General features: G+C 44.2%; 1 protein-coding gene across 1 annotated transcript in view; it reads left to right on the plus strand.

Moving 5' to 3' along the window:
- Window positions 1-682: 682 nt before the first annotated feature.
- The window catches only part of LOC121622955 (ephrin-A5b-like), a 69,568-nt gene continuing 43,722 nt past the window's right edge, over window positions 683-26,528 (plus strand). The window contains exon 1 of the mRNA XM_041960043.1: window positions 683-1,316. Within this exon, the coding sequence (XP_041815977.1) occupies window positions 1,192-1,316 (125 nt within the window). The 5' untranslated portion in view covers window positions 683-1,191. The remainder of the gene's footprint in view (window positions 1,317-26,528) is intronic.

Consider the following 26,528-nt stretch of genomic DNA (forward strand, 5'->3'; position numbering starts at 1 on the left):
CTGTACACTGCAAGAAATGTCTGCAGTGACAGGCGGTACAACAGCAGCTGCACTCACCCCCACATCAATGAGGCCGATTGGAGCAGCCTTTCAATCAATGTCTGCACAGTTTGGTGAGATTTTTTTATTTTGCCTATTTCTGGGTTGCACGACCGCTTTCAGGATGTTTTCTGCAGCCTGCGAACACTTTAAAACAGATCTGATTGAGCAGATCTGAGATCCGTTTGCACAGTAATTGATTTCATGTGAGAAAACGAGCTCTGGGAGACTCAACAGTCTCTGAGTCGGAACGCCTCAACCGCACCGACGAACACTTTTTGCAGCGTGCCCCGGCTCGCACGGGAGGGAGGAAGCGAGAGAGGGATTGGGGGAGGAGGGCAGGGGTGAGGAGGAGGAGGGGGGGTTTGGTCCGGGAGAGCATGGCCGCAGGAGCCCGAGCGCTGCTGACTTGGCTTGGTTCCTCCGCATTGATAACAGCGCTCCCAGAGCCGGTCGTTAAGGGACGTTTAACCCGGAGATTGTGCGCGTCAGAACGCGGCGGAGAGGTGTGATTCACTGCGCGCGCTGTTGTTTGGGAGGGCACACGCGCTCGGGCAGCTGCAGCCGGAGCTCGAGCTGCTGGTCTGAGTCTTCTTCTTTTTGGCTTCTTGGTGATTCAGAGCGAACAGGAGGAGAGATCCTGAGTTGGAGAGAGCGACGGCACAAGGACCGCGTTTCTGCTCTCTTTGCATTCTGGAACATTTATTCTCTGTTTTATTATATATACAGAGAGATTTACAGTTTTGCACCGCGTACGCGACGTTGCCTCCTCTGTGGGAAATTCACCGCGAGTTGGAGAAAGAGTTCGCTGCGCTCCGCGGAGTTGAGACGGAGGAAGGCTGTTCGTGGCTCAGGCAGAAATATTGTGGATTTCCACCTTCTGGACACATCTTTATGTAGATCTGGCCTTTGTTCACGCGAGTGAAGAAGTGCAAAGCAATTAATCTGACTGTCTAAACGCAGACTTGACAAGATCCTGTTGTTTTTAAAAGAAGGGAAAGACGTGCAATTTAGTTAGAAACACCGAGGAAGGAGCTACATCTGTGCGGGACTCTCATCCTGTCTCATCTCATCACCATCACATCCATCAGAACCTGTAGACCTGAGGAGGGACTGTAATCGATTTGGCTTCGTCGGAGTTCCAGAGCAAATATGCCGCAGGTGGAAATGATCCTCTCCCTCATCCTCATCATTGGGATGTGTGTGTACGGCCAGGACCCGGCTTCCAAGGTGGTGTCCGACCGCTACGCCGTCTACTGGAACCGGACCAACCCCAAGTAAGTTGCCCGTCCGCCCGCAGCGATGTACCGGCGCACAGGGGCTCCCTCCGCCCGCAGCAGGCGGCGGACTTCACCCTTGACGTTGCCCGGTCGAAGCTGCACTCTAACCGGCTTCCAGTAGTTTGATTGTTTGACTTAGTGTCTGCTGTACACTAGCCGAATCTGACACATCACAAGTGCTCAAAACGCAAAGTAAGAGGAGGAGACAAAACATCACTTTATATATTTACGATTTAAAAACAAACCTGTCATTACATCAATTTGTAACACTACCTCTTATGATTAAGATTTTCTGTGAATTGCCACCATGATGAAGTCCTCTCCTGCACACACACGAGACTGATAAATTGAGCGTTTGTTAGGATCAGTCCTGACTACATCCTTTATTTGTTGTCTTCATTGATGGATTGTTGCTATGATGCAGTTTAATAATCCTTCTTATCTGAATCATCTTTGTAATCAACTGTGCACACTGAGCAGCATAAATCATCCCTGACAGAGGAACAACACGGCTTTTTCGCACAGGCTGTCCGCTATTACGCACCATTACGCGCTATTACGCATTAATGTTCAGTGTGTGCTCCACGTTCAGGTCGAAAATGAAATACAGCGATGGGAGAAATGTATCGTCTGAGCTGCTGCGCTGCCTGCGCTGAAATATTGCTGAGTCTCCAGACTGCTGCCATCGATTAGGATTAACGCAATAGTTTTTTTTTTGGAAAATGTTTTTTGTGCCAAATGAAGACTCATCCTATGAAACTTTGACATATTTTTGTCAAGTTAGAGTTGATATGATTTCTTATTCATGTATCTGACGCGCTGCTTTGCTCAGAATGTGCTGAAAAGTGTGTTTTTTCCTTTTTGGCGAAAAACCTGCTGCTGAAAACTTAAGGTTGCTTTCTGCTTTAATTACTACAAGTCTGCCTAAAAATTATTTTATTATGAGGCCAGATCCTTGTAGTTTCAATACTAAAATGACACTTCTCCTCTTAAGTCTCTCCTGTGTGTGTCAGGGCACCTCCCTTGGTGACTCAGTGTCTCACTCTTGGCACTGGATGTGATATAATGAGTGTGTATCACTTTGTTTCAGTTGGACAGGAATACGTTCACCTCTGTCTGGTATAAGCAGGCTGTAGTTTCGGCATGAGTCAAAAAACAAAAACAAATTTATGTCAGCATTTGCTCAGGAAAAAGAAACTGGTTTGTTGGGCTCCAGAGAAGCTGAAATGACAAGATGTCAGTGATACAAATGCAAATGTGGTGGTGGCATCAAAGGCTGATGGAGTTCCTGCTCCGCTAACAGACAGATATCTGAGTCTGATAACAGCTTTCTGTTCCGCTCACAGGCTGCAGGTTGCTGTTTTTCTCTTAGCCTTCAAACACTTCCCAGTTCCCATGTCTGGTTTCTTGGTTGCCATGCTCGCCTTCCAAGTGTCCCCCTCCTCCACCCGCTCTGCCCCCCTCCCGGCCCACGCTGGGGCAGACAATAAGGGGGTACACAGGGGTATTTCAGCCGCGGCCAAGGCACAGCGTGGTGCTCGGTCTTGTGAGAGATCCACACATGCTGAGGTCACACACTTGGTAGTAACCAGGCGAGTTGCGGGTTAAGCAGCGCAGAGGAGACCGTTGTCAGGGTCAAAACCGGGGCAGTACCGCCGGCCATGGGGCCCGGTGACGGCCCTGGCACGGCACCCTGCCTGGGCTTTGTCTCTGCAGAATGGAGGCTAAATAAATGAGTAACTCTAAATGACTGTCTCCTTTTCTCATTCATGACTTTAATCTAAACCTGACCCGGGCTGTATAATGTAAGAGAGGGCCGTGCTTAAAGCCTGGGGGCCCCCTGACCCTCAGCAGAACCTAACAGTATTCCATACAAGCTCGTGGGCCCCAGATCCCTGCTGTTTAATGTAACCATACTCAGTATTGGAGCTCTGGGAACCTGCTGCGGTACAGTCCCAACTTCCAGATGAGCTTTCTTACCCCCCCCCCCCTTCTGCCTTCTCTGCTGCATATTTGACCAAAGTGGGGAAAAATGGCATCCGGAGCAGCAGTCCATACTCAGCCATTCATGAAATCCCCTACAGGAGCTCTGGAATTGAAATGGGAAGTGAGTCGTGAAAAATGGAAATGCAATGACATTTTCATGTTTTTCTATTGTTTCAAAGGGCCTCTTTGTAATTTAGATAAACGTGCGTCCATGTTTGCTTCGCTCTCATCTCAGGGAAGCATCTTCCTGTGCTGATGCTTGTTGCTGAATAGGCTCCGATGAGCAGACTCTGAGCGGCGGAGGGGGGATTTACAGCCACGAGGATGGTTCAGCTTCACCTGGAGTTTGAAAAGCTCCCACATTGACAGCAAGTCGCTGTGCTCGCATAAGCTACTTAATGAAATTAAATGAAACTCCAGTGTCAGAGAGCCTCGTTGGAAAGAAACTGCCAAGACACAGTTGATATAATGATTCTTAGTTGTTTTTTAATGCCACATCACCCCCCTAAAAAGCTTCAGATAATTGCACTATTTCAGTATTTATCAGCCAAATGTAATTCACTCAGCGTGAAGGCTGCAGTGCTTTGCATTGTTCGGTCTCCTCTGAGTCAGTCCATTAGTCAGGGGATGTGAGGTGTGTAAGCTGTGCACAAAGCAAGTGCAGGTTTGGAAAGTCTCGGAACGGTCCTAATTTGGATATAATCCATAAAAACGTTGGAATCTCACTAGAATTTGTAAAGAGTAAGAGGCAAAACAATGTTGTGCCTCCTTTTAGTTGTAGACCCAGAGTGGTTTCAGATATTGTCATTGAAGAATAATGAAGAGTTGCGGCGGTGCTACAATTCCCCGGTCACTTCGACAAGCTGTTGTTAACAGCATCTGTGAGTTTATAAGTTGCATATGCTTGGATCCACTTTCTAAGGAGGCATACTTTATGAAGGATTTATAATGTATTATTAATGATTGTATTAATGTTGTAGATACGCTGTAGTTTTAGATATTGTGATGAAGGAATAATGAACAATGTCCGACTGCCTTTATTCTGTAGCCCCCAAGTTGTAACAAATGCTTAAGAAATCATTTAGAAATGCTTTTTAGATCAGAGGTTGTGTGGCATTATCTAGTTGCTTTATAATATGCTTTATAATGCCTGATCTCTAAAGCTTTCATTGCTTTAGTTACAACTTATAAACCCTTTATGGATGGAAGCCTTATTAGATTAGACAGATCAAAAGAAACATCAGTCCTTTTGTGAGATCAATAAAGTATTATTAATGCGTGTATAACTAACCATTAATAAAATCATTAGTTACCGCTTATGAAGCTTGTATGAAGTATGTTTTATGAGAAAGTGGCACCAGGACAGAAACATCCCAATGAAGACAGGAAATCAAAACCAGAAAATAAAAGCTGTGGTGGAAAAGCTCATGTAAGAAAAATGAGCCACAGATGTTCCTTGTCAGCTTCGCCGTCTGTGTCGGTAACCAATGATGGAATAAAGCGTATGAGTGGGGTATTTACTGCTGCTCTGACAAGGAGCTATTAGTGAATTCCCTGCTCACCAGCTATTTAGCTCCTTCATTAAAACCCACCCGGGTCCATATGGTCTGCACGCAGGCGTTGCCGTGGCCCAAGGTGTTTATTTGTTGCTGATAGGTGGGATCAACAGAGAATCAGGGCCGAGTTCCGTCCCTAATCTCTCAAGCTGTTTGTGTCTCGGACGCCATGGAAACTGATACCCCTCGTCATCAAAGAAACTCATTGGGTGGGACTAACGACCTGACAGCTGGGGAGAGAGGGATTCCAGTGTTGGGAGAGCACTGTCACCCCAGGGGTTTCCTTTAATCCCTGATAATGCCCATCCAAAGCTTTCCTCAGCAGATGCAACATATTTCTCCATAAGACAATCAAAGAGTCATTTCAGTGGCTTGTTTTCATGTTTGATACACAGTAAGTGTGGTTATCGACTTAAAAGACCGCTCTGATGATCCAAACACTCTCTTTCTCTCAGCTTCTGGACACACTTGGTTTTTATTGGTTGAGGTAATACCTCAGAAACAGGAGTGAGCTCCTCGACTCGACGCCCGCGCACATTTCTTCTCATAGCGGAATGACCTCCGCTATTTGCTTTTCTTACACTGCTCTCTTTTTAATCTCCACTTAAAGAAACAATGCTCCATTTTTCACTCGGTGGCGAGCTGATGTTGTGATAGTTTCCCAGTGGCATTGTGAGTTGCCCCGTTTGCATTGTTCCCAGTGTTTACCCTTGCTTTCCCCTCTCAGCCTTTCCCCGGCTCCCCGCCGCTTGGTTCCGCTTGGATTAGAAACGGACACAAAAAGGCAACCACGTCCAAATATTGACTGGGTCTCAGGACCGCAGCCCTCTCCCAGCGCCGGCGCAGAACGCCTGAAAGGCCGCTATTGTTCCGCTCGTACTCAGCGGCCCATAGCCGGCTTTTAGCTGCGCAGAGACACGACTGAGAGAAGGAGGAGACGGGAGGGATGGTTGTGGGGAGTGTGCATAAGTTATCTGAGGTGGAGCAGGGGGATTATAACAGGAGGGACAACGCAGTGGCGGGGGTGAGAGAAACTTCCGCATAAGAGGCCAGAGGCTACGACAGGGGAACGGCGTCCAGGCCGCGGAGTCCTGGGGTGGGGTCAGAACCAGCATTTCCACCCTGAGGAAGTGTCAATCTCAAAAGGCATCAAAGAGAGCTGACTGCATGTGATTTCCTGCAGAGAGGCTTCAGAAACCATCAATAAACTGGGGATAAGAGGCTTCTTATCTGAGGTTTACCTTCCATTTTATTACAAAGTGCAGGAGCATTAAGGTCCTCACCGCACTTCAGGCTCTCAGCACATGAAATGAAAGAGTGTCACATCACAGATCGGAAATCTCCCGTATTCAGCTTCTCACACCACGTCAGCTTCCTACCACTCGGTGTACTTTAATCAGTCGCATCTCCCAGAATGCACTTAATAAGACCGAACCTTCAGGTCAATTAAGCTGTGAGTTTCATACATGAAGCTTTGCGCAGAGGGGGAACTGTTGTCCTGTCGTTGACGCCCGTCATTCCTCATGCTCTCTATGACCCCGCCTGCAGAGAGAAGCTGCCCCTGCCCTCCCTTTACGCTGCGACTAATAAGGCGAGGCCCTCAGGCTGCCAGGCTGTGATTGACAGGAACTAGTGACGCTGGGCTGCTAATAAGCGTGGACAGTTCATTGGTTTACTGCAAGATTTCTCTCAAGTTCTGGCACAGCAAACACACCATGGTTACAAGAATGTAATGCAAGTTGGTGCATCTTCTTTTCTTTCGCTATTTTTATTTTTCATCACAAGAATTTTCCCTGTAACGGCCAGTGCAGCGAGATTACTTCAACTAGAGTTTAGTGTAGTATGTTGAAAAAGAAGTGAATCCCCTAGTCCAAATCGAGAAATGAAATTTATCTGTAATGAAAAGGTCTGTCCATTCAGCATAGTAACATAAACCTGTTTCTATTATAAGTCAACTTGTTTCAAGACATTTTTAGAGTCACAGTATGTTGATAGACGAAAACATACAGTAGATCACAGCACAAGAATCAGGAAAATAGCACTTGAACCTAGAAATTATGCTAAAATATGTAAAAAAAACCCCACATCTGCCTGTGAAGCAAGATAACTCCAGCCAGCTTCTAATAGAAGAAAACATATTTTGAGCCTTTTCTAGAATTTAGTGCCACTATCTTTGAGATTGAAGTAAATCCCTGAATCTGAATCACGAAAAATCACACCATAATCTAGAAAATTCAGTTTAGCAGAAGTGAAAAGGTCTGCCCATTCAGCGTGGTAACGTAAACCTGCTTCTATTACAAATCAGTCAGAATCAGGAAGAATGAATGTAGAATGAATCTAGACAGTATGTTAAAAATACCTGCCAGTGAAGTAGGACAACTACTAATAGACGTCAACTTGTTTTGAGAATTTTCTAGAATTGATTGTCAGCGTCTTGAAGGAGGACAATGAGGTAAATTGCAGCACTAGAATCCTTTTTTCATCCAGCAAACTTAAAGAAAGTCTGTACATGATCATTTCAGGCTTTTGCCAATACAATAATACAATAATGCACGTTTCAAGAGTTGGTCTAGAATTACTTCGAAAGAGGACGCAATAGAGGAGATGAAATTAACACTGGTGTTGGAAACAGGCGGAAGTAATCTCTCTTTTCACTTGTTTGAGAAAATCAAACATTTATGTTTTAACAGTAGACAAAAAAAAAACTTGATAAGATTGACTGTGTCCATATCAGAGGCCGCGTGAGTTTGGCATCCTGTGTTTGATATGCACGACAGTCAATGGATTAGCGGGGGACTCTTCAGGCCTAATCTCGCAGTCTCACTCCGCTGCACAGAGGTTCACTTTTCTGCCGTTTTAATCTTGGTGGGGCTTTTTCTTGTGTGTGCTGTTTAAATGTGAGTGGTGAAATGGCATCCCCTGTGTCTTTGTAGGCACCGGTGAGGGTATTAGCAAAGAGGCTCTAAGGGGCTTAAGAGGTCAGCCCTCCCTTTGTGTGGAGACACAAAACACTTCCTGTGGGACCCTTCACCCCTCTCTGTTCTTCCTTCAGAAAGCCAGGCCCTGCCTGACCATTCACATTAATCAGCCTTAGCTCCTAATGACTGCAGTAAAGCTTCTAAAAACTGCTTCCAAAAAGGTCCTAAAGAGCCACTAAGCTGCTAACAGACAGGGCCAGGCTGCAGCTGCTTGTAGGCCATCACACAGTATCAAAGGTGGCAGGGCGGGTGCTCGGCCGTCCTGACGTCCTTTTATAGTCTCGACACCGAGAAATGATGAAACACGGGTTTATGAAGTTTGTCAAGACTTGCGTGAACCGGAGTCCAAGAAAAAGTTAGCGAGGGGAGCCTGCAGCTGCAGGAATGTGCTCGTTCTGTCCAAAGTGCTGAAACGTTTGCGCTGCAAAAATCTCCGTCTTACCAAGAATGCTTTTTGTGTTATTGAATCTAAAGGTCTTATTTGCTTGTTTTTTTTGCACTAAGAACATTTCAACCTGTTTCCAACACAAATCGACCCGCTTCCTTCTCGCAGCTTCTATATTCATGAGACATTTTTCTTGATTATAGTGGAACAACTGGCCTTGTGCTTTTCTCACTAAAGAAATCTTGAGATCAGTCGTATTGGGAACAGATTGTATTTTTTTTTTACTTCCTGTAGACTTTTCTGAGTCATTATAGACAACTTTGAGATTATTGCAGAGTAGAAGTTGGAGGTGCATTTATTCTCCTCTCTTCAAAGTACAGCTAAAGTAAAGTTGAGTTGTTTCAACAGGACTGAGAGAAAGCCGGTATCAGCAGTGTTTTCTCTTACTTCGAAGTGAATAACTCTCTTGTCGTGGTTATTAAGCTTAATTCTGGACTAAAACCGGTCTGTGTTTTTTTTCTTGTTAGCTGTGCTGTCAGTAGTTTTATTACATGACGTTGTGATCCTGACAGGAAAGGCTTCGCTGTCTCTTCTGGTTTAAGACAAATGGAGGTAATGAGAAAATTGGCACATCAGCGGATTGAAATCACATACAATCACAGCTGAGATGTAAATTGGCTTGAAATATATGCTTGATAAAAAGCAAATGTGATCATTTTGACAGCGGGGGCCAAGTAAATGTTTCTGGAACTATATTTGGGTCACTGCGGCTTTGGAGGGAGGCCTGAAACAAAAAAGAATGTGCGCCTCCTCATCACGCCGATTTTTCCTGATTTTCACTGGCTGCTGACTTTGAGCTTTTTGTGTATCTTGGAAGAAATTAGACGGAGCTGATGTGTGAGCGCATGACTTTTCCAGTCAAGGTTTGCGAATCACGCGTGATTCACCGAGTGACGAACGGCCACTTTTTCTCCCAGCCGCAAAGACAAACCAAAACATCTCTGATGAAGCACAATCTGCTGTTGTGGGAGACACCGCCGCTGTCTAATTGCTTTTGTTCCTGCGGTTCAAATGTCTCATGTCACCGTTTAGGTATGAGGGTTTATCTGATGGTGGCTTGGGAGCCACGTCCTTCGTCCCACAACAGAAGTTTGTGCTTGTTCTGCCGTTTTCAGCCTCCCGTGGTGAAAATTATTGAAAGGACAAATGTTATTTATCTGCGTGTGAAGAGCAGTCGTTGTTTCATGAACTTGGTGTGACTTTGCGGGACCTTTCGTGTGGCTCTCTGGTCCGTGGAGACTCAAAGTGTTTCCTCCTGTTGGATTTCAGCACACTTGGTGCTGTGGGACCCATGAAATATTAAAAAAGCTGTTTGTGATCTCACGATAGAGCCTGGACAAACCTTCACACGCAACCAGGAGAAATCCAGGTCAGGACCGCCATGACTTTAATAGAGGGGTCGACATTGTGCCGGCTGCTCTTTTCCTTTTTCACGAATTCTTTCCTGGCCTGTGTTTCGTTGCTGATGAATGGCTGCGATTAAATTGTTTTTGGTATTTTATCGTCGCGCAACTTCAGTTGCAGGGTCATTAATTGAAATCTCAGACTGCCAAGGTCTGCACACTTTCCATAGACGTGCTGACGTCTCCTCCTCTTCGCCTTTTCTCTGTGGTGTGTGGCGGAGTGCGGAGCACAGGCAGCCATTTTCCAAATTCGACTCCATTTTGATTCGAGGGACAAAAGTAGGTTACGAATCCTGGGATGTCACTTGAGCATTTTTTGATATTTTCTGATCCGGCATTCAGCTACTGCAAAAAAGAAAAAAAAATCTCCCTCTCATGAAGTTATTTGTGTCTGTTAGAGTTCTTCAAGTCTGATTTCCCTACAATGCGGGTAAAAAAAATTGTAAGTGTAGTTAAAATATTTCTGTTACCAGTGCAGATTTTCTATTATCCTGTCTTTCTTGATTCTTTGTTCTCAATTCATGTGCAGTGACCCGCTTCACCCTTTCCTAACTTCAAGATTCATTAATTTCCACATATTCTTGACACTTTTATTGATTTCTGTTGGAAACACGTTGAAGTTTTCACCGTGCGCTGACAGTTTTCACTTGTTTGAGTAAATCTGGTGGTTTTAGGGCTCATTTATAGCAGGCAATGACACACTTTTGCTGAAGATGAAAAACAAGTCCTCTTCTACGAAGCAGAACAAAACTGTGCTAGTATCAAACAAACAATCTGCTGGTGAGGGACACTGAATGACTTGATGACTAAGTTTCCTCAAACTTACATAAATCACCGCCGGATCTTAAAACAAGTCAAAATGACTTGATGGGAACAGTCAAGATAAAGGCTCTTGAAGCTACATCGTGTTTTAGTTCAGCTGAGTTGAGAAGTTAACAAGACCACAGCCGTGTGCAAGATCCGTTTGAGTCTTCAAATAAGTAAAGCCATCCAGTTTTCTCTGAACAGATGTTTGAATATATGACAACAAGACAGTTCAGTCAATCCTGCTTCTGGTGAACAAAGCAATGCCAGTGTTACACGACAAGATTGTTCATCTTGCGTTAGAAGGAATAAGATTTGGTGATCCTAGAATAATGTTTTCTGACTTTTTGTTGGGTTGTTGACTTATGTGTCGTGACCTGATTGGCTGATGATCGTAGAAGCTGTGATATGTTTGTTTATGCACAGGCCTGTTGGTGTGCTGCTCTATATGAGCTGGTACCTTGGCCCTCATATCACTGGTTGCAGCGGCAGCATGGTGGGAACACGCGGGCAGACGCTGCGAGCGCTCGCGCCGATGATCCCCTTTTATGTCTTGGCTCCATCAGGGCCCTGAGTTATTCTTGTGCATAATTGATGGAGGAGTTAGAATAGCAGAAGTAATGCGATGAGAGGGTGCAGCCAAGCGGAGCGAGGGATCGCGTGCGTGGGGCTGCAAACATTGCAGGGGACGAGAGGAGGGCATCTGGCGTAACAGGTCCCAGCGCTGAGTCGACACAGAATATGTCACCGCCCCAGCCAATGGCAGCCCTCCGCTGCACCGCCAATCAGATGTCTCCACCGGAGCGGAGTACTACGTTCTCATGAATCGAGAGTCTCGGTTATCAGCGCGACTCGGAGCTCTCCTGTCTGCTTCCATTCCGTCATATTTGTGGTATTAAAGCTTAAAGTTGATTCTGATGTATAATTGAGATAATTACATTTTACTGCAGACTCCACTTTGACTGGGAAGGAATGATGTAAGTCACCTCAGGGTATTTTTGGCCTCAGAAGGCATTCTTTGTCCCTGTAGTGGATTCTGCAGCGACAGGGCGGATATCACACCTAGACGAGCGCCTTCAAAGACAAACTAATGGCCCAACAAGCCTGTATTGTCTGTCTAACAAAAGCGACGAGGTCACAGATAACCTGTCCCGTCCTGCTTCAAAGAGACTGATGAACTCTCAGGGAACAAATAAAATTAGCAGGGTTTCAACCTCGCCCGAAGTTTCACTCTGATTTATTGCCAGAGCTATGAAAGAATATGTCGAAAATTATTTTTATTTAATTATTGATTTTTTCTGAGAATTTGTGGTAAAAAAGTTAAAATTAAATTAAAGGAACATTTAAAAAATAATCAAAAATGATTATTAGTTAGACATTTATGAACTTTTTGTACATAGAGATTATTTGCTCCACAAAAAAATCTTATTTTACTCCAGAGCTGAATTGATCACTTTTCAGTAGTCATGATTTGTAAGAACTTGACAAGACAAAGCACAGCAATAAAACAAACATCCACTTTAAGCAGTCTTTTAATGTCATACTGAACCTTCAAATCCTACAAAAAAGAATATCTGCCTGTGGTGGTGAGACTTAATTTAGGAACTCTCTAGAAAAAAAGAGTCAGCTTTGTGGAATAACACAATATTAAGTTAAGGAAAGTGACGAAAAGTAGTTTCTAGTAGAAAAGTGTTGAAAACATGTTGACTTGTGCTGGATAGTGAAATAATATACCTCATTAGCAGATTATTTTCACCTGTTTTTGAAGAAAATTGGGTTTTGGAATAAGGTACTTTGGAAAACATTGAGTTTGTTGCACTGTAATCACCACACCTTCAAATAACAGTGCTGAAAAATTGCATTTTGTCCCTCATTACACAGACTATATGACTCCTACGTTCTGTGTTTGTTGTGTATCAGTTAGTTTTATATTCTGTCTTAATAGACAAAATGTACTTTGGACCCAGCTAATGGGAATTTATTGAAATTTCACGGGCAGTGAAAGCATTCTTTTAATTATCCTGCAGCCAGCGGGATGAAGACAGTAAGTTGTGCAGAGTTTTGTGTGTGGCGGTGCAGACGGTAGCCGGGCTCAGAAGTCGGCTCTGAAACGCAGACCTGTCCAGCAGAGCACTTAGAGGCCACTGGACCGGGACTGTGCCTATTAAGATCATAAAATCACGCTCATAAAGATGTTTTATTTGTTTCCTGAGTGTGCCGCTGCTTAGGTTTCCATCAGAAGTCTTTACGACTCGCTGCTCATATTTCTGTCTCTGGATGGAGGTGACTATTAAGTTTTAGTGGACTTTTATAAGTAGCAAAAGCCTGGTCACCAAAAGTTCACTAATTATTTTTTACTTTTTGTTAACGGACTTGTATTTTTTTAACTGCAGCGTGAAGCTTTGAGGTGAATATCTCTCCAATATCCGGTTATTTTATGGTGTTAGTACATACTTTCAAACACATTCAAATGCATTTATTTATTTCAATTTATTTCAGTTTATATCTAAATCTATTCATCTATTATTTTTAATGACTTTTAAACTTTTTTTAAAAAAAAGTACAAATTGTTTAAAAATGTCTTTAAAGTAAAATTTGTTGTGAACATTTTTAATTTTATTCTGTTTTTTTTTTTTCAACATTATCATTTGAATTCATAGTTTTCTTTAAAAAGGGCTAGGGCTAAAAATATAATGTTAAAATAAATCACACCCAAAATGACAGTTTTTATTTATCAGAAAGTAAAGTCATGTACAGCATACAGTACAAATGGATGCATATATTTGCATATATATTATTTTTATTTATATATTTGTGAGAATATGTAGTATTTCCAGTGTGTAAGGTGACATTGCAGTTAAACTCAATTCAAGTGAATATAATCTTGAATACTGCATTTAAAAATACAGCATTTGTAAATTCAACATCATTTCCACATAAGAAAAAAAATAGTTACAAATAAAAAAAATCATTCAATCAATTTAATGATTTTTATTCAACAGAATTTTTTTTTAAATGCATTTTTAAGTTCTTGATAATTTTTTTTTTTTGCAAGGACGTTGCCATCATTTGGAAAATTAATCTGGTATTAAGTCTTGTGACTGGTGTTAAACCCAAATAACTGAATTTTTTTTTTTCCAAAGCGAGCTGGTATTTGCAGGGTTGAACCTCGCTTTGATGCAGCCATGTGTCCTTGGCGCCGGGCTCCACCTCTGTCGCTTTCCTTCAGTTTCACTTATTTGAGCCTTCTGATTACAGGCTTGAATAAAAGGGAAGAATTGATTGAAGAAGAAGAAAAAAGTGGGCCTTAAGTGTGGATGTTGAAGTCCTGTGACTGCTCCTGTGGGTCACATGGTCCTTCCTGAAGTAGTGCTGGTGAGGTCTAGACACGCGATACACAGGGGGGTTAGAGAAACACGCCGGCTAAGACGTCACACACATTTACCATCCACCAAGCCACTCCTGTATGGAGGCAGGCCCGTTCTAAATTTTGCCCAGCAACCCAGCAGTGTAGTGGGAGATGTGGTGCTATGGTGCAGCACCACTGTTCGACACGCTTCTCGACTTTTACGATCAGAAATCATTATTTTCTGATTTTATCAAAGTCTAGCAAAGACTCTGCGTGGTTCTAAAGTTTGTTGAAATGATTAAAATACTTTTAATTATTATTCTCGTGTTGGATGAAGAGTTAGAAGAGCAACTCTGGAGGCTGAAGCACCAGCTGAGAGGACTTTTTACATTTGGTGATATCACGTCTTTGTCGTCTGGAGCCGAAAATGTAAAAAAATTAGGTTGCAAATCCTCCACAATGTAGTGAAATTGGATAAATATGCAAATGTCTTCCACACACTCCCCCCACCACCAAAAAAAAAAAAAAAAAAAAACTGGGGTGTGTCCTCCCAGAAAGTCACCAATCAGGGTTAATCCATTACCCCGCGGCAGCCAATGAGCCGTGGAGCAGCTGTGCTTTCATTGGCCCGTTGAGCACAGATAACCAAAACTGTGCCAGATACACCAGGGTAGAAATAACCCAGAATTCCTGTTGCCTGAAGGGAGCAAAGCTCTTAATGCAGCACGTTGAATTCATGCTGCAGCAGCCTGCTGCTTTCTGGGGGATGTAAACTGAAATGCCAACAACTATCTGAATAAATCACTATCTGTCTCTATTCATCGTGGCAAGGACACGCGCACGCACACACACACACACACACACACACACTGTAGCAAAGTCCGCCACAGTATAAATGTTAGAAGGTTGCAGGGAGCTGAGTTTGCTTTCTCTTTCCTGCTTCTTGCTTGCTCATTATCACCTAAAGTGTGTCTCATTCCTCTCTCTCTCTCTCTCTCTCTCTCTCTCTGTCTCTCTCTCGTGCTTTTTTTGGCCCCCAACAATTACCTTCAGTTGATGACAACCATATCGTTCTGTGCTGTTTCTTTATTACAGAAACTACTCATATGCAGCAACTACATACAACAACACAGTTTGTTAACTACACACACACAAGCACCAAAATCTGGGCCCAGCATTATGTATTTCAGATCATCCTCAAATGAGTACAATATCCAACCACAATATCCAAAAATCTGTTCCCAGTCACAGTGTTCACAAATCAATTCACAATCACCCAGAATGCCTACGTTTTTTATTTGGGATGCTGCCAGACTTCCCAAGCATTTTGTTGTTACCCCTAAAATTGCAATATATAACAAATTGCTTATGAGGCCCATGAAACGCTCTTGGCATATTCCCAAATTCTGTTACAAAGCATGTAAATCACCCAAATTTGGTGTAGCGTCACAAAGTATGTCAGTGTGTCACAATCCCAACATTTTTAGCTGCCCCCAAATTTTTTAGAATGACAGAATTTCTTACAGGGCCCATAAAACCGTGTTGTTAGCCTACATTTTCTGTAGTGTCCCCAAAATGCGCCACAACAAAAATTTGTTCCCTAAAGAATCCCCAAATGTGGTTCAGTAAAACCAGCATGTGTTTGTTAGAATCCCCACGTTTGTTATATGGCTTCAAAATCTACCACAGTGCAGGCGATCCCAAAATCTGGCCTAGTGCCATTTGTGATGATCGCATTTTTTATTTTATTTTGGCTTTTTTTTTTAAACAGCGTCACAATCCCATCATTTGTTCTGGCATCTGCGACATTATTCTAATTATAAAATTTGTATGCAGGGCCCACAAGTATCTTTTGCCATGATCGAAATCGCATAAAAATCCTCCAAATTTGGTGTGGGGTCCCAAAAATGTGTATTTTGTGATACTCATAAAATTTGTGAGAGCACCATAAAACCCAAACATGTGCTGAAGCACTCTCAAAATGGATTTGCTATGATATAAAAAAATGTTAAAATCTGTAGAAAGCCTAAATGTGTTATTTGCACAAAAGCTCTTGATAGCACCAGAAAAATGCACCAGAATGGAGGAGAAGCCCCTCAGAATTTGCTGCAGTGCCCCCAAATTCCAAAATGTCTGCCAAGCTAGTGCGCTATAGCACAACGAAGAAGTATGTCCTTCATATTATTAGCAAACAATTAACAGAAAAACGTGTTTAACGTGTTCTGTAAATTCTTGGTGGCCATGCTGCCCCCAGGCTGTCTCTTGATTCAGCTCTGCTTACACCGGCGTCCAGATGTTTTTCATCCAGCTGCTGACTCTGCTGTCAGATATGAGAAGGGCGATTAAAGCTCCTCAGACTTTGTTCTGGACCGTAAAAAAAAAAAAAAAAAAAAAAACTCCTGACCACTCAGCTGACTCCTTCACTCTCACTCCTTCATTTTCTCCATGTGTGCAGCATACAACCACTGAGCCCTGTAGGTCCACATGAGTGGAAACCGTCCTTTCTCTGCTTGTTTATGAATCAGAGTGCTCCGTCAGACTCCAGACAGCACAAGCGTTTGAAGTCTACCTCAGAACTTGGACCTGTGTTAGACCTGTGTTAAATGTGGACGCGCATTTAATCTGCTGTGGAAAAGGAGTGTGCAGACTTCGGGGGGGACGGTGTGATCGCACACACGTGCTTTCACCCGCACGCCAACGCCTGCACGCACAGGCGAGCGCACGCAGACGCAGACTTGCGAGCAGGGTGTCATGTGTTTATCCTGTAAGTCAGCTGTTTGATCATAATTTGTGATTAATCAGCCATGAGAGCTTTTGAATTAAGTGCAGCTTTTCATGTCAGAGCAACTGCAGCCTAATTCGTCTGGCCTTTTCCAAATGCTCTCTAGTTTAGCAGAGCGGATGACACAGAGCGGGCTCACCGGCTGCTGGTGCTCTTATGCTGTCTTAGAACTGGAAAGGCGCAGGCTTTAGTCCCAGGCGTCTCTTAAGCATATAACTTTCTGTCCCACTGATTAAGTGTGTATCTAGGCGAATGCTTTATTTTTCTCATTCAGGATGGTTGTCTTCTCTCAGCGATCTGAGTGAGTGAGGAATCTACACTCTTTTGTTTACAATAAATGTCTCAGGTGTGCCAGGTTCAAAGATTTGCAGCAGAAAGAGACCAAAAGGAGCCGAAACTCTGAAGGAAGTGGTTCCACAAAGTCTGCAAAACTTTTCACTGCACGCGAGAAATAAAACGAGCCAAAAGTTACTCCATAAACGCACAGAGGAATATTTCCTCTTTCAGGCTTTGAGTTCTTCCAGGTGTGCCAGCTAATTGGTCAGTGTCATCACTCAGGCTGATGATGTCACATGTCCGGAGTGTTCTGTCTCACCATCGTGCTGCTGTAGCTGTGTGCTGTTTTCCGCTGCACGTACAGCAGCAGCGCAACGTGAAGCAAGCACACTAATGTGTCGCTAATGTTGCTCAGTTTGAAACAGAACTGATCCGCTTGCAGCTGAAATAAAGCCTCACGCAGGATTCATCCGCAGCCGTTTTTTTGCTCGGCTTTGTTCGCACGCAGTCGGTCAGTAATTGCCGCGTTCTTCCTGTTCGTCCTTTAGGGAGAGCTCATTATTTTCAGCCTTGGTTTTATAAGCGAAATCCGGATATTTATTGATTCGTAGATTTTAAAAGATGGGGGGAAAAACATTCCAGCATAAATACAGATTCCTACAAAATGACGCACGTTCGGAACCCTGCTTATGCAAGAGGACATTTTTTTAATGTAAACTGATTCGAAACCTCTGTATTCTTTAATGAAAATGAGTAAAAACCAGCCATGTGTTTCCCGTTTGTGTTGTTTACAGTACATTGTTTGTCTTTCAATCAGTTTGAGGCTACACTTGAAGATTGTGCAGGCAGACTTTTCTTCTATCCAGTGATCTGAAAGCCCCCCTCCCCGTCTGGCAGAGCGTGAAGTCACAGATATTTGCTTAGAGCAACGTGTTGAGCAAATGCTTCTGATTTTGTGATGATTTGATTTTTTCAGCCATCACATATATCTGCGTTCTGCTTTTCACCTTAATTGTTCCTGTTTCTCTGTTTGTCTGAAAGAAACAATTTCCTACTAATCTCATGAGCATTGCTGCCGCTAAACTGCCTTAAAATGCACCAAACTCACCCTCCATGGCATGCCCTGGGCACACTGTTCCCTCCCAACAAATGTTTCTCCTACTGCCCTTTTGTTCCGCTCCAGAATGGAGTTGACGCGTGTGAAACCGAACGTGATACCAGGGGCCCGAGAGTTCATTATTCGCCGCTGTTCTCACGGGGCGAGTGAAAAATCACTCCTTTGTGCCTCGGAAGAAAGAGCCTTCCTCTGACCTCATGGTTGCGCAGTGTAATGTCAAAAGGCCCCGAGGTTTGTGCGGCGTAGCCACACCCACTCTGTTGTGGAGCCGCCGTGGAATCCGACCAGGGTTCCCTCGCCCTGAGAGAGCGGCGAGGAAAAAAACAGCCCCTTGTAAACAAATGTTTGGATCCCACATCGTATACCACACTAATTGGACCTTGGCTGCTCAGAGGATCCTTTTTTTTTTTTTTTTTTCCACATCCAAATAGTGCATTTTCTGCATTCTCAGTATACCGTCCACTTCAGCCCACACTCGCTCTCCAATTAGTCTTTCTTTTAGCGGACATGTTAAAGGTTCCTTCCACGCCACCGCCACTCTCTGATGCTGCGCCGTGCCGTATCAGGCAAAATTCTAGGCTTCCTGATGTCGACTCAGCTGGGGGCTCCCCTCTGCGTGTCACATCTCTCAGAGAGTTGACCAGCGGCATACACGTCTCTGAGTTCATCAAAGCTGCAGGAGAAAGAGGTTTCTTAAGCGCACGGCGGTGGATCTGAGGCGACCCTCTCAGAACTTCAATCTGAATGATAGCAGATGACATAATGACCCAGAGGAGCCCGCTGCCTCTCACTTATTTCTCAACTGTGAGCTGTGTGTGGCATGTTTATATGTCTGTGTGTGTCACTGTGTGTGTTTTTGCCACAAATTCACCCCCTACACAATACACTCATCTCATTAAGTGACTTCGTCTATTATTAGAACTTAAAACTGTTATGTTAAAAAAATGCAAAGTATATACAGTTCAACTGGTTTCATGTACAAATCAGCTGAATTTGCTGTATACAAGATTGATTTTCCTTTATTCTAGTGCAGCGGTGCCTTAATGTGTAGTTTTCAGTGAAACTTAAAATAGACTTTTTGTTGTGGCTGCAAAACTCTTCCATTCTGTCTTGAAACAGCTTTATCCTGTCTTGCTTCTAGAAGCTTGAAACAAATCAAGATTTTTACTTAAAACCTACTTTTAGGGTTCAGTAATGGACAGAGATGCCTGCAGAATCCTTTGGTGCATCGTCTTGTACTGACGTGTTTCAAGATACAGAGAACAAGATTTTTTTTCACTTGTTTTAACAGAACGATAATAAACCAAAATGGCTTGCAAAGAGTGAGATTTTTTGCAGCAGCTGCTAAATCCTTTGGTACATTCCAACACTGCTGAAAAATCCAGACCCAGCCCGGACCACAGGCAGTAATGGAGTTTTCACAGCGAATCCTGGTAACTGTGTGATATATGATCGCCTGCTTTAATCACTCATAATAGTGACACGACTCAACCAAACCGGCGCTCTCATGAGGTTGATTTTGGATGCGGCTCTCATGTTCCGTCCAGCACCTCCGTCTTCTCCCACCTCCCCAGATAGAGCTGGCTTGTTAGCCAGGAATGTGGAAACGGCACATTTCTGCTGAACTGAACCTTCATGGGAAAACGTTGCTTCTTCTGTGGAGGAAGAACCGTTAATGGATTAAGTGGCTGCTGTTTCCCATCCAGGGGCCAAGCATCGATCGTACCCTAGTTTATTCAAGCTAGATGCCCCCCTCCTCCATCTGCGTGGAGGCTAATAGGCATGGCTAGCGTAGCTCAGCTTTATACCCTGGTCCTCCGCCATGAACTTGGCTTTCCTGCCCCTCTTCACCCCATTCATGTCAGCAGGTCCTGGCAGTCTTGTTGGGCTCTTTGAGTGTGTTCACTTTGGACGGCGATGAAAGGAGTCAGGGGAACACGGGATCTTAAATCACTTAATGAGGGGAGACAGGCAACGCTTTTGTCCAGCTTGTTCTGGAGCTGCGTCCAGCCAAAGGCCTCTAACGGGCTCTGACACCTCGCTCCGCTGCAGAACCTGAGAGTGTATGTGAGTGTGTGTGTGTGTTGGTGCGTCGCCAGCATTGCTTCAGCCTGGCTGGCTTCGGCATTCGTATAATTTTTGTCCTACGTCTCAGCATTTAGTCGCGTTTCCTCACCAGCTCGGCATGTTTATTTGGTCTCGGCATATTTCGCGTCTCTGGTCAGCATATTTGTGTGCATGGTGAGGGTTAAGTGGGAGACTGAGAGAAGCCGCACGATGTGTTAGGCGGCAGTGTCGAGGACGGGGTCGCTCCCTGCGGGTGTTTGGCCTTGGCCTGCAGTTAGCATGTGCTGACTGAGCCGGAGCATGAAGGGAAAACCCGGAGAGGGAAATAAATAAACAAGTGGCAGCAGAGTTTCACGTCTTGGTGTTTGTTCCTTACCTCAGCCTTGAAGTTCCTGACACACACCTCTGCTGAGCCAATGAACTAAACACACAAGTATGTTAATGATGGGTGTGTAAGATCATTAAGCTATTTAACGAGCCCCAAAACGTCTGTTCTTAGGCTTATTCTTTTAGTTTTGCATGGTAGATTCTGCTTCTCCTCCTCGTTAACGCTGCATGCTCACCATGCTGGCAGAATTTGAAAATGGTCAAATAATGTGCCGTTATTATGTCCCGGGAGCATTCACACACGATTCCGAGGTGGTTACCACCGCTGTCGGCACGGCATCTAGATGGAAAAGTTGTTTTCTGTCTTGTGATAAACATAGCTGCTTGCTAACTAGTTAAACCAGACGCGGGTCCCTTTTAATTAGCAGTTGTATTAAAGGTAACACACATTGGTGACACATGACACACGTTAAAACATCCGTGTCCTCAGCTTTCCACGCAACCTCGGTGTCTTGATGTGACACATCAGGATACGACCCAGTTTCAGCATGTGTCGGTGCAGTTTCTGCACATGACATGGCGCCGTGTGAGCTGCACTGAGGTATTAGCGTTGCATTTTATTTCCCTTATGTTGGCCATCCAGATTGTTGACGCTTCCGCCATTTTTCACCGAATAGAAACACAGGGAGGCTAAGCTCAGCTGCTCATCTATACAAAATTACTTGTGTGCTTGTCTTTTGTCTTTTGGCCCAGTTTTGATTTATGATTCTGCTTAAATATTCATGAACACCTTAAAAAAAAGCTGAGTAACCCTGTAGTCACTATGAGTGGAACATGCACTGCCTATTTTGGCTTAGAGCAAATGAAATACGTTGTCAGTAAACATAACTTCAGTATCAACATTTCTGCAACTTGCCTGGTACGTTAATTAACATTTCCTCTTTATGTTAATGCAAAATGTAATTATGTTTCCCTAAAAACCTGTTCGCTCTTGCTAATTAATTTGTATTGAAATGTAGTTTCTTGGAGAAGGGGCTGCAGTCACAGCTCCAGCTGTATGACAGTCTGTCTGGATCAGTGCAGTAGCCCCACCGATAAGGATCAGGCAGGCCTGGGCAGCCCGGGGTCAGCTTTGTAGTCGAGGCCTCCACCCTGTGACATCACAATCCAGGAAATCCCCTTTTCTCCCCCCTCCCTGCCCCCGCCAGCTTCCACCATCCTCACATCAGCCGCCGGCTCCCTCTCGCCTCCTCGACACCCACCGCTCCACACTCCTCCAGCCATGAGATGAGCTGCTCTCCCTCTCCGCTGTCTCCTCCGCTGCTAGTTAAGTCTCTTCAGCTCACGCGTGCGCCGCTCTTAGCCCTCTCCCACAGTCCTCACCCGTATTCCTCCCTCTCCCATCTCCCTCTGACATTTCTGCCAAAGGTGTGTATTAGTGCTGGGATGGCTGCTTGGCTTTGACACTTACTGCTCTCTCTCTCACACACATTCATTGTCTCTCGCCGTCTACCGCCGCCACCTCCCTCTTCTCTCTCTTTCGCACATGCCGCGCACACACATTTCACACATGCGGGCACACACACTGACGAGCTGGCGGCCCGGTGTTCAGTTACAGCACACCCTTTTCCTCCATCCTCCATGTGTAAATGAGTTTTTGTGAACTCGTCTTCATTAGAACCAGAGCTTTTCAGAGGCCGGTGTGGGCACCCCTGGCTCTGACCCAGCTTTGGTTGAACCATTAACATATCAGCTGTAAACAGTTGTCCCTGCAGAGCTGCTGTTCATGTGCGTATCTATGTGTGTGTGTGATTGCGTGTTGATGTCGCGCTCTAAAAAGCCAAGATTTATACAGCGTTCTCAGTTTAGCTTCACTGCAGCCGCTTCTTGGCTGTTAGACCTCACTGTTCTTTTCAGCTGGCTCAAGTCCGGTTCCTTTCACAGTCCTCCAAAACAAGAAGAATGCCATGAAGTTCCCATTGTAAATCACATTCACATTTACATTTTAGGCCTCATCCAGAATGCAGCGAACACTATGGGAGAGGCTGTGTTCAGGCCCACAATGGCACTGCATTAAAAACCCATAATGGCACTGGTGTAAAGACAAAGCAGGAAGTACAGTTTGAGGGTATATCAAACACCAACACATTTTACAGCTGTTTATGCTCCTGGAAGTTACAGAAATGTTCTCATTCCTTTTAGTGTTTGTGAGATAAATAGTAGAGCAAGTTCATGATTTAAGAGAGCTTAATCGCCGTTGTTTCCAAAAGCAGAATTACACTTGCAAATCGAGTTGGCTGAGATTTAAGTAAAATAACTGTAAATGAGAAAATGTCAAGTCTTACAATCAAAAAAAGCTCCACAATGTTACACACGGGTACAAGGTGTTCGCAGATGATGACGCTGCATTTTTTGCTGAGGGCCCTGCCAACAGTCTCATTGAAATGAATGAGGAAGCTAAGGAAGCTTTATAATGCTGAACAGACTTGCTCAAAGTGATGCCCAAGAGTAGAGAAATGATTCTTTGAAATGAAGGTGAAGTAAGTAGCATAACATAACTTTACATACAGGATGCTAATCTGGGTCAAATTAAAGATATCTACACACCAAGGCTAACGACAGGATAGATTTGTTCCAAAACTTTATTTAGATTTGTAGTTGACATTTAAGTGTTGTTTAAAAGCACTCCAGTGACAATATTTCACTGTATAACTTAACTCATGATTTCAGTAATCAGCAACAACTCTCTAATTTAATTTGCAATAAAAAAATGCAAAAACCCTGGTTGATGTTGATTGATAATTCTTGTGAATGGAAATTTGTGAGCTATTTATTAATTTGTGCCTTAACATCGCACACAAGTAAACGAGAATCCCCTGCAGGTGGAGGCTGGACGGATACTGAGCTCGGTTTCTCCAGCTCTGCGGTGCCACTGGTCTTTCCAGGATGTTTACGGCACTAAATGACAAGTTTATGTTAAAAAGAAAGTGCATACCAACCAAACCACAGTCCACCCAAGTGGTGGCTGAGGAACAAATCCCATTTCCAGACTCTGTGTCATTGCCAAACAGCACGCTGCCAGTTCTGCCACATCTGTGCCCACTCAAAGTTTTTACTGCTACATTCCTCTCCCCAAAATACGCAGTTATGTTTTCAATCAGAGGACCTTGAGCACAAAGACAGTAAGATTGTGATCTTATCATTTTAGCATTATTTCTATTCAAGGTTTTTTCAGGCTCTTGAATTCATGTTTCTCAAGTTATCTGAGTACTCTATGTGAAAAACACCTCTTGCGCATTTGATTTTCAGGGTCTACACTTTAATTTGTGAAAGGAAAAAAAAGAAAATAGCCTTTCCGAGTGAACGTCATTGTGCTCAGATAAATATGGATTCATGCTTGTGCCACCGGACTACAAACAGACATTGTGTACTTTGCTTTGCAGCCGCTTTGCATGGTGTTTGAATGGGCAGCTCGATAGGCCTTGAGACCATGAGAAACCCCCGACATGAAAGCCGTCGTCTGCACACCAAGGAAATTCTGCTGACACCTAATCACAAAAAGAGGGGAGTGAAAAAAAATCAGCCGGAGCCCACAGCGATCTCCGCGGGTTATCTTGAGGGAGCGTAACCTTTGTGACATTGATAGGATTGTGCACAAAAGAGGGCGCTTTGCTTGTGCGCAGCAACACACACAACTCCACCAACTTTCTTTCATTAGCTTTCTTGGGGTGCGTGTTGCTCGGCTCTTGAAGCGGCAGAGGTGATGGATGTCAGGTTGCCCTCTGTCGCTGTTCTACTCAACTCGCCTTAATGGACCTTTTAGAGACTGGAGTGAAATTGATGGGGAAACTAACCCCTCAAAATAAAGCCGAGGCTCTTTTCTTTTCTGCTCGTTTCTCAGGCTCGCAGCCGCACGGCGCCTTATCAACACCCAATATTTTACACACAGTAAAACCTCCCATAAAGATCTGTTTCTCTTTACCTCGCATAGCTGGTCAGAGCTTACGGAGCTGGAAGTCGAAGCGGGGCTGGATGGCAACCAGCGCAGCCAGTCACTCCTCTTCTCTCTCACTTATTTCTTAATGTCCTTCTTCCTCCTCATCTGACAGAGCTTTCTCATGTCAGGCCAAACATGTGATTCCCTTTAACCGCTGCCGCGGAGCAGCTGATAGCCCAGAAATCTCCTCACCAGCCAGGCAGACAGAGACACAACTGTTTATTTTATTTACTATCTATAGAAAGTGTCTATTTCTGGGGGAGGTGTAAGGCCGGTTTGATGAGGTGTTTAAATCAGGGGGGATAAAGGCCAAGCTTAGGGCTCTGTGGTGGCCTCTTCGTACCCTTGATGAACTAGGTTTAACTTTTCTCCATTGGGGAGAAGGAAAGAATGAAGAGAGCGGTCTGAGCAAGTGGAAAGCTGTCCCACATGGACACATGTGCATGACAAAGGCTGCAGACAGGAACAGTATCATCTGGGATATTTGTGCATGCAAAGTAATACAATCATTGCTAACTGCTAACTATTACTTTCATTATCAGTTAATTTGGCAGGTATTTTATTGATTAATCGTCTGGTTTGTAAAGCTTCAGTCTCACCAACAGTCCAAACGTCAAAGATATTTAAGTTGCAAGAATGTAGGACAAGAAGAAGCAGCAAATTTTCACATCTGGGTGCAGGGTGCCATCACATATGTGGTGTTTTTACCATGACCAGTAGCTGATTATTTTTCTATCCATTAATTAGTTGTCTAATAGTTGCAGCTCTGGAATAAAAAGGAAAGAATGACCCCATCGAACAGATGTGGGACATCAGGAAAGAAATAAGTGATCAAGTGAAACCTTCCTTTGTCTCCACGAGCAATTCCCTGTGTGCCTGAACTTCAAATTTTCTCATGTCCTGCTCCAACATTCAGTTTGAAAAGGAGAGACAGAGCCAAGTTATTGTAGGACAGAACAAGCTCACAAGACGTTCATTGTTTGATCATCTCGGAAGGCAGAAAAGCTTTACTCAAAGGTTGGGTGAAAAGCTGGTGTCATGCACGATAGAGAGGGGTGAGGCACATTATGGAAGGAATTCACACTCGGTCCCACGCGGGAAAAGATAACAGTCTTCGGGCTTCATTTAAATGCAGTGCAGGAGGAAGAGGCGCGTGGAGAGAAAGAGGAAGGAAGGCCGCAGGTGGAGCAGCACCTGGCGACAGCAGAGCTGAGTAAATCCATCTCCATCCTCACCTCTGTCTCTGCATCAACGATTCAGCTGTGACGCTGAGTCACTCTCGGCGGTGAGAGGCCGAGGTGCGCCGAATCAAAATAATCTCATGTCTGCCGCCACTTCAGTCATACTGCTCAGCCTCTTTGTGACCGTGCGTGTGTGTATGTGTGTTGGATCATCTGACTGAGGTGCGTTTGTTGATATCAGCAGCGGTTTTACCTGAGTCACCAGTGGCGAATAACTGCGGCACGACGAAACTGGCTTGATTGGAGTCACCTGAATGTTTGTACGCGTGTGTGAATGTAATGACCCTCTGTGTGTGTTTATCACAGCGATCAGCCTCTGGTTCAGAGATAAGAGGACAAACAGCCGGCAGGAAGTCACTCAACACTCACACACACACACAGCCGGAGACTAACTCCTGTGCACACTCAGGCTGCTCCGTATGTCTTTTATTTACATTCAAAGCTTCTACTGAGCTTTTCCAATGTCTGTTGTCATATTTCAAGTCATCAGCCTAAAAATAACTTTTAAAACCCTCCAACCTCAATTAGAGTAAAGTGATTCATCAGATTTAACTTCTTTTTTTAATGAAATCATCTCTCTTTTGTGAATAAAACTCAGTTCTAACTAAACATACATACAAATAAATACACTTGTGTGTATGTGTTTAGAGCTCTGATACAGTCGCCTCTCTCTCCGCAATCACCGCTCTAGTCTTGCTCAGTCCCGCCCACAGCGCTGTCTGATTGGTTACACGTCTTGAGTAATAGCCTATCGACACTGAGGGCTCTGTGCCGCAGGAAGGCTTGCGTGGACCGGAGCTGTGTCTGAAGGTTAGGCAGCAGGTATAGCTGAGTTTGCAGAAACGCCAGAATCGTAGGATCTATTGAACGCTGGCTGAGAA

Source organism: Chelmon rostratus, chromosome 19 (genome assembly GCF_017976325.1).
Source record: "Chelmon rostratus isolate fCheRos1 chromosome 19, fCheRos1.pri, whole genome shotgun sequence".
NCBI lineage: Eukaryota > Metazoa > Chordata > Actinopteri > Chaetodontiformes > Chaetodontidae > Chelmon > Chelmon rostratus.